Below are 12,913 nucleotides of genomic sequence, written 5' to 3' on the forward strand. Positions count from 1 at the left end.
TTTCTCACAAGCTTTTCCATCTACAACTACAACAGACATCTGACAAAATACTAAACAAGTGTCCTAGGCAAAACAAGGCTAGGGATCCCTCCTGTTACCATAATCCATATTCCCCCCTTAACATTGTGTTTTCATAATAAAAAGACAGACAGAAACAAAACCCAGACATCTACTGTTGTTGCAAGTGATCTCTTGGACTGAACCAACAAGGATGTGGCAGTTTCACTCTCCACCCACCTAGAAAAAACAGCTTTATAAAAAAGATGACTTTCTAGTGTCAAAAATCAACAGCAAGTACTTCCCCTAACTCCCAGCCAAAAAACAAAACCCAGAGCGGATTAAGCTTTGTCACTCTGCCCCTGAGGACCCTAGCATCCCCATCCATGTCACAGACTGTAAAAAGATGCTATTAGCTGCAGGACTAACCATCTGAAAAGAGGTGGCAGCCTCTGCCTCGGGAAATTCAATTTTCTATGATTACATAATCTTGCCCTAAGGGAATGTCTTTGGACGCCAGTTTTTACCTCCTTGCCCTAACACTATGAGCAAAGCTTTTTCAACTTCCCTTAATAATAATAATAAGAATAAAAAATTAGTGGGTTACAGAAAAGTTCATGCAATCACTTCACCCACTGCCACACACAAATCCATGTGACAGCACCACAAGGAAGCAGGTGCCAAGAGAAGGACATCATTATGAGCAAGCAAACTTATCTCCTACCAGCCCTCTGTTCCTGCCTCGGGTTCAGAGGTACTTGAGCAGAAGGATGTGTCACGACAACGACAACTAGAGGGCCAGAATGAGGGTCTGCACACCTACAAAAGGGGTGCATGGCAGTGACAGTGAAAAGGAAGAGAAAGATCAAATCTCAGCACAAAATTTTAAACAGAGAACTGCCCAGGTGAGGAAATGGAAGTAAAGCATTTTCTAGTAGCACAAACCCAGGGTTTTCTCCTCTCACTCGCAAGTGCTGCAATATATGGTGTTTGCTGAGTAAGCTCTTGGCTGACACAATGCTGAGCAGGAAGATGAATTAAGAGTGAAGCCAAACACTGAAAGAGCATTCCCATATCCCACCCATATTTTTGAACTCAGCAACCTGCAGCTGTTTGTCAAGAACTAGGAAGGTGTTGGTAAAGTTACAAACAAATCTATCCCAACTGAAGTCTTTAGGCTAGAGGCCTCTCTGTGGACACTCAGGGAAAGCACGCCAGAAGGAATCTTGTTTCCGGGCGCTCCCTTTCATGCGCACATTTACGCATGTTCACACTCACACTCTTCCCAAGTTTCAGCAGCCCCACTGAGCTGCCTCCCACCCCCCACCCTACCCTTATCTATTCACTCTATACCTATGTATCAAAAAAACCAGCAGGGCATGAGCCCTCCACACTGTATAAAATAGTTGCTATTCTCAGCACCTGGGCCTGGGAGCCCACACCACAGGATTCACCTATATACATATCCTGCTGCAGTGAAAAGAATCCTGCTGCGTTTCTGTGTGAGCTGAAACCCTGAGAAACGTTCCTTCTCTTGCACTGTAAGAGCACACTCTAACAGAGATGATTTCAGAGATCTCCTGCTTCTCTCAACCTTGGAAGACAGAGATTAGAGACTGGCAAATCACAAACTTCGGGCTGAGGGCTGCAGTTCCATTCTCCCCGAGATTTTACGGAAATTCATTAATGGGTATATAGAGGGGGCAAGCTATTCTGCTCTGCAATCAAGAACAGTTTCCATGCCTCCTTGGCCTGGGAATCCTATATAACAGAATCACCCAACTGGCAGTCTCCATGCCTCAGCCAATTAGCACGAAGGCACAGGAAAGAGGAGATTGGGACATTTTGGCCTCCCAGCCCACCAGACCAGATATCCCAAGAGGGAAAGGTCGGTAAAGAAAATACAAACGGTTAGTTGGTGCAAATGATAGATAAGAGCCAATCGTTTATTTTCATTGCCCCAGTCACAAGCGCTCCCTGTCCCCACTTCTGCCTGCTCCTACCTGCTATGAAGAGCACCCTTACGCTGCTTCCTCATCCTCCCCACACCTCCTCATCACTCTCCCTTACTTGGCTGCCAGTCCAGCTGCCTTAGAATGTCACAAGGGTGAAATCTGCAGTTCTTTTCCTGTCCAACTGCAGGGTACAGAACAGGCAGCCCTAAGTGCTGCTTTCTGCGCAAATGTTTTCTGATTACAAATATCTAACTAGGTTTGAAATGTTTTATAGAATAAGACAATATTCTTTTCAACAAACTTTAAAAAAAATGTACAGTTTTGTTGTTTGTTTCCACCTCCCCCCCACCCCTGCTTGCGCACCCCCCCACCCCTCCCCAGCAGCTCAGCCCTACCCCGACAGCCCCTGTTTTCCTTGGTTGTGTTTTTTGGGGGGTGCCTGGCACCCCCAGAGATTCAGCTTCATGGCTGACAGGCGACAATGGCAGGGGCTTCACCGATACCCTTGGTAACCGTAGTAGTTCCTGTAGTATCGGTCTCTGTCCTGGGGGTGGTAGTAGTACTGCCACTAGAAGAGAGGGGAAACCCCATCACTTGGAGCCAGAGCTGGCTGAGAATGAAGGGGCACAACACTCATCCTTCTGCTCCTGCCCACTTCACCCTCTATGTATCCCAAGGAGATACTTACATCCCGATTGTATTGTCTGTAATAGTCTCTGTATCTGTTGTACTCATAATCTTGCCCATAGAATCGATCATAATCTCCCCTGTATCGATCATAGTCTCCCCTGTATCGATCGTAGTCTCCCCTGTATCGATCATAGAAATCACGGTAACCCTAAGAAAGGAGAAAAAGAAATGAAGATTTATAGGTTTCCAGCAGCATGACCCACTGCTACCCCTCTTATACAAGACACATTTTAGCTCGATATTATGAACAGGTTTAATTTTCCCAGAATAAATTCTTCCAGAAGAACACATTAAATGGGCAAAACCCTAAGCCCTGAGAAAACAGCCCAAACCACTCTGCTCCCCCAAGCCAATAGAAATGGCTATCACAGCCCAGAGGGAGGAGCAGAAGGAGAGCTGCACTCACCCCTCTGTTTCCAGACTGCCCCCAGTACTGCTGCCCGTAGGCCCGGTTGTCGTAGCCTCGGCGCTGCCCGCCCACTGGAAGAGAAACGGAGAGCGCGCTCAGACAGCTGGCGTGGGGTCCTGGCTCCACATCTGAGTGGAATTCAAAAAGTGGGAGCCAAAGGCAATTCTGGGGGAATAGGGAGCCTACTTTGGCCAGGCTCACACAATGTTAATTAAAGCACCAGCCAGGATGTTTTAAAAAGTCTGAGGGGGGAGGGCAGAGAAATAGAGACACAAGAAAACTGTGCCACCTTGCTTTTGAAGTTCCCCAATTCCTGAAAAACATTTAAGATGGCAAAATGATACATGGCAGAGTTAGAAACATGAGTAAAAACTGCCATTCATCGAATCATAGACTTTCAACCCTGGAAGGAATCTCAGATTACCATATAACCCATACCCATCATTTTATACAAAGGAAACAAAAGTCTTCATCATAAACTCCCTGAGGGTGGGCACTGTGAGTATTCCCAATGTCGAGCACAATGTGCCTCGCACATACCAGGCACTCAAAAATTCTGTTGACTTACAGTTACACAAACACATACACACACACATTTTTAAAGAGCAGTGAATGCACACTGGAGGTTTAACTGACAAATTAGACATTTGGGGGGATAAATTTTTTTTTTGACAGTTGGCCAGAATAGGGATTGAACTCTGGACCTTGGTGTTATCAACACCACACTCTAACCATTAGGGGGAAAATAGCCTAACTTGCTTTGTAACCCCCCCAAATTACTAAATAATGCATTTACTTTCTGGTCTATACAATCGGGTTGATCCAAAAGACAAAGTGGCAAGAAAACTTAAGATGAGAATCTGATTTCACTGCACGAATTCCTCAGATAGACTGGAACAGTGAAGTGGGAACCCGTATGTTAAAATAAAAACTAGGGGAAAAAAAAAAAAGAAAAACAAAAATAAAATGAAAACTAGACAGATGAGAAGGTGCAAGCATTGCTTTTCCAGAAAACAAATATTTTTGTTGAAAAGTAACTACTTATTTGTTAAAGGATTATGGAAAAAGCACAAGAAGTTGGGTAAAGGATGTAGGAAGAAATAAGCTACATAAAAAAGGCACTTCCTTATTGTTAGTGACTTGACTTGGTTTCCTTGGCCTTCTCTTGTGGGTCTATGCTGTACTCAGCACAAAGAACAGACTGACGCTGGGGGCTGGCAGGTCCCCAGGACTCACCATAGCCTTGGCCTCGGCTTCGGTTCTGCCGGTTACGCTTGTTCCGGTTGTTTCGGCGGTTTGTCCGCTTCTCAGAGGGTGGCAGTAGCTTCCTTGCCTCCTCCTTGTACTTTGTGACAATGGGCTGAGCCTCCTCCTTCTCCAGCTCCCCATATGTCACCTCATCCACATAGTCGCATTTTTCAGGCAGAGAGAAGTTGGCTATAAGAGTAAGAGAGAAGCTTGTGGGCCTGAAAAGTGCATAGATGGGTAAGAACTCATTATGAAAACTCTACTACAGGAAGCATAAGATTTTCTAAGCCTTACTTACTAATGAACAAAAATGTTCTGGTTTCATATCTACTCATATCTAAATAAACAAATTAACTTTCTCTACTCTAAGTTTTTCCTAAATTGTAACAGCCCCAGGCAAAGGGTTATCTGCAAACTGTAGATTTACAAGTTCTCAAGTGATCCATAATAAATTGGGAGTGAACTAGGTTAAAGGTTTCTTTTTTTTTTTTTTTCCCTTTTTGTCTTTTTTCGTGACCTGCAACGGGATCGCAACCCTCGGTGTCGCTCCCGCACCTCGCTCAGCCAGTGAGCGGCCGGTCTGTATGTGGGATCCGAACCCTCGGCGGGAAGCGCCACCGCACTTCCCAAGTGGCGCACTGTAGCAGTGTGCCACCGGGCCGGCCCTAGGTTAAGGTTTCTTATCAGGACAGAAGCACATAGCCGGAGGCTAAAAGTAACTGACAAAGTTTTGGTGTTTAGATAAGATGCTAAGAAATAACATTTTAAAAAGACACTCAAGGGCCGGCCCAGTGGCGCACTTGGTAGAGTGCAGCGCTTGGGAGTGTGGCGGCGCTCCCGCCGAGGGTTCAGATCCCATACAGAGACCGGTCCTGCTCACTGCTTGAGCGCGGTGTGGGCGCGACACCGAGGGTTGCGATCCCATTACCGGTCACGAAAAAAGACAAAAAGGAAAAAAAAAAAAAAAACTCAATGAGAAACTGACCCAAGCCCAAAGGCATCTACCTACTCATCTACACAAGGAGAACAGGAAACAAGAGCACAAGGACTCTCACTTAACCACCTACGGGGGATGGGCTGGCACATTTGCCAGTCTCTGGACATCAAGTTCAGAGGCTGAGTCCCAGTGAAATTCAGTTCAATGGGGCTCTCATGATTCTTACATTAATCTAATCAGCCCTCAATTTCATAAAACTGAACTGAATTCCTCTGAGTGCCTGAGTATTACTTATGAACTGGCATAGTTCATTCTGAGTAAAAGCACAGGATCCAGCTCATATATGTGTAAAACTAGTTCCCTTGCCTGGGGATTATGGGAATTTGAAGAGCTGGAGGTTAACAGAGCAGGTGGGAATGACAAGAGCGGGGCGGGGTGGGGGGGGGGATCATCCTCTGAAAGGGAACAGCAGGAAGCAGGATCCATCAAAATAGTTAATTATTATTATTATTTTTTTTGGCAGCTGGCCACTACGTGGATCCAACAAAATAGTTATTTCTGACTTGTGCAGCCCTTGCTCTCCAGCTTTGTACTACATCGAAGATTTTAGCCAAATACCGAAAAAAAAAAAAAAATATATATATATATATATATATACACCCAAACCAAACCAAACCCAAGCATAATATGATACCAGAAATCAAGATATATCAATGAAGGGGCTGGCCAGTTAGTGCAGTTGGTTAGAGCAGTGTTATGACACCAAGATCAAGGGTTTGGATCCCTGTACTGGCCAGCCAACAAAGAGCAAAAATAAAAAAGATACAAAAGATACACCAATGAAATCATAGCATAATATGATACCAGAAATCAAGATATATCAATGAAGGGGCTGGCCAGTTAGTGCAGTTGGTTAGAGCAGTGTTATGACACCAAGATCAAGGGTTTGGATCCCTGTACTGGCCAGCCAACAAAGAGCAAAAATAAAAAAGATACAAAAGATACACCAATGAAATCATTCACTCCAACCACCATAATTTTTTTTGAACCATAATAATCTCCCCCTCTTCCATGGAGTATAAACTTCTTGAAGGCCATGCTTCATCTCATACACTGCTATTTCCCTATGTCTATGACACTGCTGGACAAATAGACATGCCATAAACATTTTTTTAATGAAAAACTGACTCAAGGAAGCTTTTCCCCTGAGTTTTAATTATCCTGTGATCTATCACTATTTCCTCTTTTGTATCTTATCCAGAAGAGAGTCAAGGGCTTACTGCTTTTCTCCACTCACTCTGCTCATTCATTTACCTACAAGTGCTCACACCCATTAAATTGTTCTTTAGATTTACACTATAGATATTGAGAGTCACTAAGATACTAAGAAACCACAGGATAGGATCCCTAACTTGTAATTTTAGCCCACCTTTCATCTCTAGCATTATAGACTCAGGCACATCATCTCCCTCCACTTCCTTCCTCAACTCCAGCCTCTTCTTCCAATCTTCCTCGTTAGGGACAACCACCACCACTTTCCGAGAGAAGGTCTTGAACAGCAACAGCTTCCGCCGTTGGCCAGAGTTGTACACATTACACTAAGAACAGAAGGAACAACAGATGTTTATGGCAAAAACGATCACTCAAATTCAACCAAAACACTTAATATCTTTTAGAACTGAGGCACCATATTACGGTTCAAAATACATGATCTTCTTTAATTTTTCAAACTCTACATGACAGTTATTATCCTATTTTGCACATCAGGAAAACTGAAGTTCAGAGAGGCTAAGGGACTTGTCCAGCATCACAAACCTACTAAGTGGTAAAACCAGAAATCCAAAGAAGCTCTAGCTCTCTTTCCATTGCCTTTATTATGCATTTTACGGTTTGGATCCATATCTCAGTGAAAACATTAATGGGGGTACCTCTAAGTTAAAAAAAAAATTATAACCATAACACACAACCAGATGGTCATAATTAGGCAGCCTAATTCTGTTCCTTAATTCAGTCTCTCTCTACATAACATACCCCACTTTCACTCTAAGCAATTTTATCAGATTAAATGGATGCCAAATTTTACATCTTTGGACATTATGTAAAATTGGGTTTCTTTTAAATGTTTAAACAATACCTGGTCAAGAATAAAGTTCCTCTTTGTCCGGGAAGCAATCTGGACCAGCTTACTAAGGCACTGGGAGGCTTGCTGAACTAAAAGGTCTCGGCTTTTAGAGTCCATCTCTGGCTCCTCGAGCCCCTTCATCTGATGAGTTTGAGAGGAAGTGAGGAAGAACACACAACGTTATGTAGTGAGTTAAAGCCCAAGAAACATTGGTAAATGTCCTCTTCAAATGCCAAATCTATCACATCAACTCATTCCTACTCCTCAGTGCTGTGAACAGTATCCATTTCCTGCAGTAGTCATTTCCAGTCTCAACCTGGATATAGTCCAGATTTTATCCGTTTTCAGAAATTTGAAAACACAGCTCAGAAGAAAAAAAAATATCCACCTAAACACATATAGAGAAAACCTCATTTCTCCATTTGTAAGACCCTAGTTCTCAGATGCTTGAAAGACTAACCCTCCAGTGAGAACAGGTTATAGAAATTTCTTGGTACCTCCAGAGCAAATACTACATCTGATTAATCACCTCCAGCAACTCACCCTCATCTGATTGAGCACAGTCTCAGCTCCCAGGACATTGTATCTTTTCTCAGCATTTTCTTTTGCGTATTTCAGTGCCCACTGGGTCTTTCCAGATCCAGGAAGTCCCACCATCAGAATCACCTGCAGGTAAACAGAATTGGGAATACAATGAAAAATAAGTGAGGGTCATATTTATAAAATCCAATTTAAGAACATTCTCCCCCTCCCAGTTTGGTAATGCTTTCAGGAGAGACCTGGGACAGCATACCCACCCACCATTCCAAAGACTGAAACCTACATTTTTGCATACTGCTTGTCATACCTCACACTCCTCTACGGTCTTAGGAGGGACTGCAGTGCGCACACGTTCCTCAACAGGCACAGCATGAATGAATACAAACTCTTCTGGTGGTGGGAAGAAGGGCTCCTCCTTCTGACCAAAGTTTAATTCTACAACACAATTTTTGCAGAGGACATGGGGTAGAAGGGCCCGGTCTCCCAAGGATTCCTTGTTGATCTGGAATGCCACACCTAGGTCTTCTCCATTCTTGGAGAAGGAAAGTTCTACTTCTTCAGTCTCAAAATTCTACAAGAACAAAGGACAAGAGCACTTAACAGACTGACAGGGTTTGAGGTTGATTATATCTTACAACTTAGTTTTTTTTTTAAACTCAGCTACAGGACACAACTAAGAAAGCAATGCATCAAACGCAGAAAAGCTGCCAGCAGATGCCCTCCTTGCTGTGAATCCACAACTTTCAAGAGCACTTACAGCAAAGCAGCCAATGACATCATTTTCCCCAAAAGTCTGGCCAAATTCCTCAAACTGTCCGTTCTCTGCCTTGAGTCCTCGTCCATCAAAACCATAAGAGAATTCATCCTCACCTAAAATAGTCAACAAATTAGTTATCTACACCCAATCCTCCCATAGAGTAAGCAATATGATAGCAAGCATGAATGAGGAAGTTAAAAAATAACTTTACCAAGCTGTGGATGAGAAAAATCAACAGACCACCCAACTCGAAGGAGAGAAACCTCTGTGCAGCCTTCTTTCATTGGGAGATTCTGGGTTACCTGGCCAAGTCAGAAAAGTAGCTCTTAGAGACTCTGACAAACTCAGGAGCAAAGACTGAGTAAGAAAGACAAGATTTTCAGGCCGGCCTGTGGCTCACTCGGGAGAGTGCGGTGCTGATAGCACCAGGGCCACGGGTTTGGATCCCATATAGGGATGGCTGGTTTGCTCACTGGGTGAGCGTGGTGCTGACAACACCAAGTCAAGGGTTAAGATGCCCTTACCGGTCATCTTTTAAAAAAGAAAAAAAAGAAAGACAAGATTTTTATACAAACTGAAAATGACAATTATCACAACTCAACATCAGAATAACAATTGTCACTGAACTTAAACCAAAGTGATAAGGGTCAATTTCTTGATTATTGTTAAAGTACAGTTTCTTTTTCTACATTAATAAAATAGTGATGGACAAGGGTTCGGTATAAACAGTAATTTAATGAATAAATTAATAAATGAACAACAGTCTTAATGAGCTACTACCTTGGCCTCAAAGCAGATTTTTCCCTTTGTTACTCCATAAGTACTCCTTGCCCCAGACCAAAGGGTGGGGAACTTCTCTGAGAAAAGTGGCTGCCCTCCATAGCGGTCTTTGCTCACTTGAAAATGGAGATCCGAGGTATCTGTTAAGAAAGAAGCAATCAGTTTACTCCAATGCTGAACGCTCAAAAACCATCAACAGAACACAAGTATACCCAGTTGTCAAGAATGGATAGAAAGTTTCTCAGAATTTGCAGGCCATGAAGTTTTAATCTCTAAAATCACTTTTAGGAGCTTGGTTAGAAACCCCAATCTGTCTGCTCTATACATACATGTGTCCAGGTTCACAAGAGTTTGATCCTCCTCCTCGTCTTTTGCCTCTTCTTCAGGGGGTGGCGGAGACTTTGAGCTACATGTAGGATAGAAAAGCAAATACAATGTAACCAAAGCACTCTACTTTGAGGGGTGCCTGCATGACATTATATCCACCTAAAACTATCAGTGAATATCAGATTCCAGCAGACAGCTTCCTTCAACAAAAAAGAAAGGGCAATAGGAGCTTCCATGGTAGATTCCATCTAAAACTTATGCCTACGAAAACCTATTCCATTTTTAATCCACCCCTCCTTCCAGACTCTCCAATTGACATCAGATATACCAAAATCAGAGCAGACACTCCCTTCAAGGAAAGGGACTGTTTCCCTCACCGGCTGTGGTAAGCCTCCTCTCGGAATTCATAGTAAGCTCGGCCATGTTCATCCTTCTCATCCCGCTGTCTCTTTACCCCCCGCCGCTCACCATCTGAGCCTGCTGGTTTTGACTTTTCACTATCTTGGTCATCTCCTACAAAAAGGAGGGAAAGAAAATCAGCAGTTTTCATACTGGAGTATAGAATAATCTCAGAACCAACAGAAACTAAAAGGGGATCTGAGTGTTTGTCTAATCCAAAGAGCCAGGTATTCCCAGTGCATCCACAGAACATTTTATTTCCAAAGATCATTTTCCTGTCATTGGCTGGGATTTTATTTTCTTAAACATGGAAACCATGGGCCAATTACAGTCCAGAAGTAGATAAAAACTAGACAACTTCTGCATTCTAAATTTACCTGCTTAAATCAGATTAAACTTGGGTCAGCCTGTGACTCACTTGAGAGAGTGTGGTGCTGATAACACCAAGGCCACGGGTTCGGATCCCATATAGGGATGTCCAGTTAGTTCACTGGGTGAGCGTGGTGCTCATGACACCAAGTCAAGGGTTAAGATCCCCTTACTGGTCATTTAAAAAAAAAAAAAAAAAAATTCAGGTTAAACTTGCAGATTTCTCCATCAATAAGACATAAAAAAAGGTCTTTAGAAAATCTTCACAGATTAACTTAATTTCAATTCTTGTCAGATTTGGATTTAAGGTAGGTACATAATACACTCTTGCACAGCTTCACGATACAGAAGACTCAATTTTTTTTTTACGAGTTTGCCTTTGAGTATTAAAATGCACAGCCATCCATGACTTTACTTATATAGCAAATGGCATCAAGTGCATTGATACAGAGCTGTATTTTTATCAGGAATTTTTACTGAAAGTTACAAGAGCAAACCATTAAGTCACAAGAGACCCATAAATAATACTGCACATAATTGGGGCAGAAAGGTGTTGCTGTATATTTAGCAACATTTTTTACAAGAGGGAAAAAACCTGAAGTTTTTCTTTAGGCTTTTGTACTTAGCAACACTAAGAAGGTCTTTAACAATAATTTATTGAAGGCAGTGCTTTATCTCACAATATTTTTTTATCTGCTATTTGGGATACACATAAGTCAAAGGTTATGTAATGGGATTTTTGTTCTAGGACATAGGACAAACAATCTGCAAGTTGCATGTGATTGTTGTAAAATGGGTTCCAATTATACCATGATAATTGGTAGCAGTCCTGAAGAAGTATTACAAAAAGAACTAAGGCAACCCACTTTCTAGTAAGACTCAGAAGCAGCTCTAGTTTTCCTCCCTACTCTGAGAGATACTGTTAGGGATCAACTATAACCATCCAATCACTTCAAAAGAAAGGAGAAAGGTCACTAACTCTCTGGGGCGACTCTACACACTCTCTTCCACAAGGTTACTCACTGGACCCACCATCACCTTAATTCTTCCAATTCAGGAAGTCTGGGATCTGAAATGTAAAAGGCCAGCGCAAATGTACAGCAATTCTACAAATATGCTCATCCACGCCTCAGTGGGAAGATTAAAATTTAATCATAAGAATACAAACGCGGTAAAAGTCAAGTAATGTTAACTTATTCTAAATGCACCAAATTAAGATTTTCTTCGCTAGTTAACGATTAAACTCAACTCCCTCACACCAGAGCCTATTCCCTACTGCTCAAGCAGGAGCGAGGTTAGATTTCCAGATTCTGTGTGTGGCTCACACTCTCCTAATGTGCTTCTGACCGAGCGGACTTTGACGGACTTAGTTTATTGCTTAATATTTCTATGGTGAAAAACTCAACAATCAGGTAGCCCAAAGGCCTGAGCCTCTGTCAGTCTGGCTGTTCATGTAATCACCAATTGCCCAGCACATTCTGGACTAAGAAAAACATGAGTACCGCGGAGACTGCTCCACAGGTAGTTCACATGCAAAAAACATTCACTTCCATCCAAGGAACTAAGTTAGGCAGGAACCTCCCTTCTGCAAAGAGTGGGGCCATCAGAGGCAGCCAAATCTCCCAGAAAGGCGGGTGGAGGATGAAAGCCACCTCCTCTGGGAAGTCCCATCAAAAGGGGATGGAAATCTTGCACTTCCAGGCAAGTGAGAACAAGGGATCGGACCCCGCAGTGCAGGGTGGGGTGCTGGATCAGGGGCACGCCCGGCAGGTAGGGGCCGGGCTCCGCTGCCAGCTCCTCACCCTGTTCCTCTGCAGCCTTGTCACCCGGCGCCTCGGATCCCGGCGTCTCGTCCCCGCTCCGCTCCTCGGGTTCGTCTTCCTCCCCCTTGCCAGCACTCTGCTCTTCGCCACCATTTACTCCACCTGACCCAGCCGTGGCCTCCGCCGGCTTTTCGGAAGCATCGGGCTCCGCCGCGGCCTCCACGGCTGCCGCCTCCGGGGGCTCCGGTGGCGGCTGCGCGGCCTGGCCCGAGGCCTGAGCAGGAGGTAGCTCTTCGTCCTCGTCCTCAAGCAGCGCTTCCTCGTCCTCCTCCTCCTCGTCCTCGTCCTCCTCCTCGTCTCCTCCCGGGCCGCCGCCCGACGCGGCCACAGGCCGAGGCTCCGCCTTGCAGGCCCCGCCGGGCCCGGACCCGCCACCGCCGGCCTCGTCCTCGAGCATCTCGGCGTCCAGCGCCTCCTGCAGCCGCTGTGCCAGATCCACCTTGAGGCCGCGCGAGTCCAGGCCCCGCCGCTGCAGCTCCGACCGCAGCTCGGTCACTTTTAATACACTCTTGCACAGCTTCACGATACAGAAGACTCAATTTTTTTTTTACGAGTTTCGG

General features: G+C 44.2%; 1 protein-coding gene across 1 annotated transcript in view; it reads right to left on the reverse strand.

The window, feature by feature from the left end:
- Positions 1–2,333: 2,333 nt before the first annotated feature.
- Positions 2,334–12,913, reverse strand: part of HNRNPUL2 (heterogeneous nuclear ribonucleoprotein U-like 2) — an 11,491-nt gene continuing 911 nt past the window's right edge. Inside the window, exons 2-15 of the mRNA XM_008573516.1 lie at positions 12,333–12,870; positions 10,140–10,275; positions 9,765–9,841; positions 9,436–9,575; positions 8,867–8,957; positions 8,656–8,768; positions 8,206–8,469; positions 7,902–8,024; positions 7,371–7,499; positions 6,666–6,834; positions 4,288–4,488; positions 3,049–3,122; positions 2,641–2,790; positions 2,334–2,520 (exon numbers count right to left, since the gene is read on the reverse strand). Of these exons, the coding sequence (XP_008571738.1) occupies positions 2,446–2,520; positions 2,641–2,790; positions 3,049–3,122; positions 4,288–4,488; positions 6,666–6,834; positions 7,371–7,499; positions 7,902–8,024; positions 8,206–8,469; positions 8,656–8,768; positions 8,867–8,957; positions 9,436–9,575; positions 9,765–9,841; positions 10,140–10,275; positions 12,333–12,870 (2,280 nt within the window). The 3' untranslated portion in view covers positions 2,334–2,445. The remainder of the gene's footprint in view (positions 2,521–2,640; positions 2,791–3,048; positions 3,123–4,287; positions 4,489–6,665; positions 6,835–7,370; positions 7,500–7,901; positions 8,025–8,205; positions 8,470–8,655; positions 8,769–8,866; positions 8,958–9,435; positions 9,576–9,764; positions 9,842–10,139; positions 10,276–12,332; positions 12,871–12,913) is intronic.

This window comes from Galeopterus variegatus, unplaced genomic scaffold (assembly GCF_000696425.1).
Source record: "Galeopterus variegatus unplaced genomic scaffold, G_variegatus-3.0.2 Scaffold926, whole genome shotgun sequence".
Classification (NCBI taxonomy): Eukaryota; Metazoa; Chordata; class Mammalia; order Dermoptera; family Cynocephalidae; genus Galeopterus; species Galeopterus variegatus.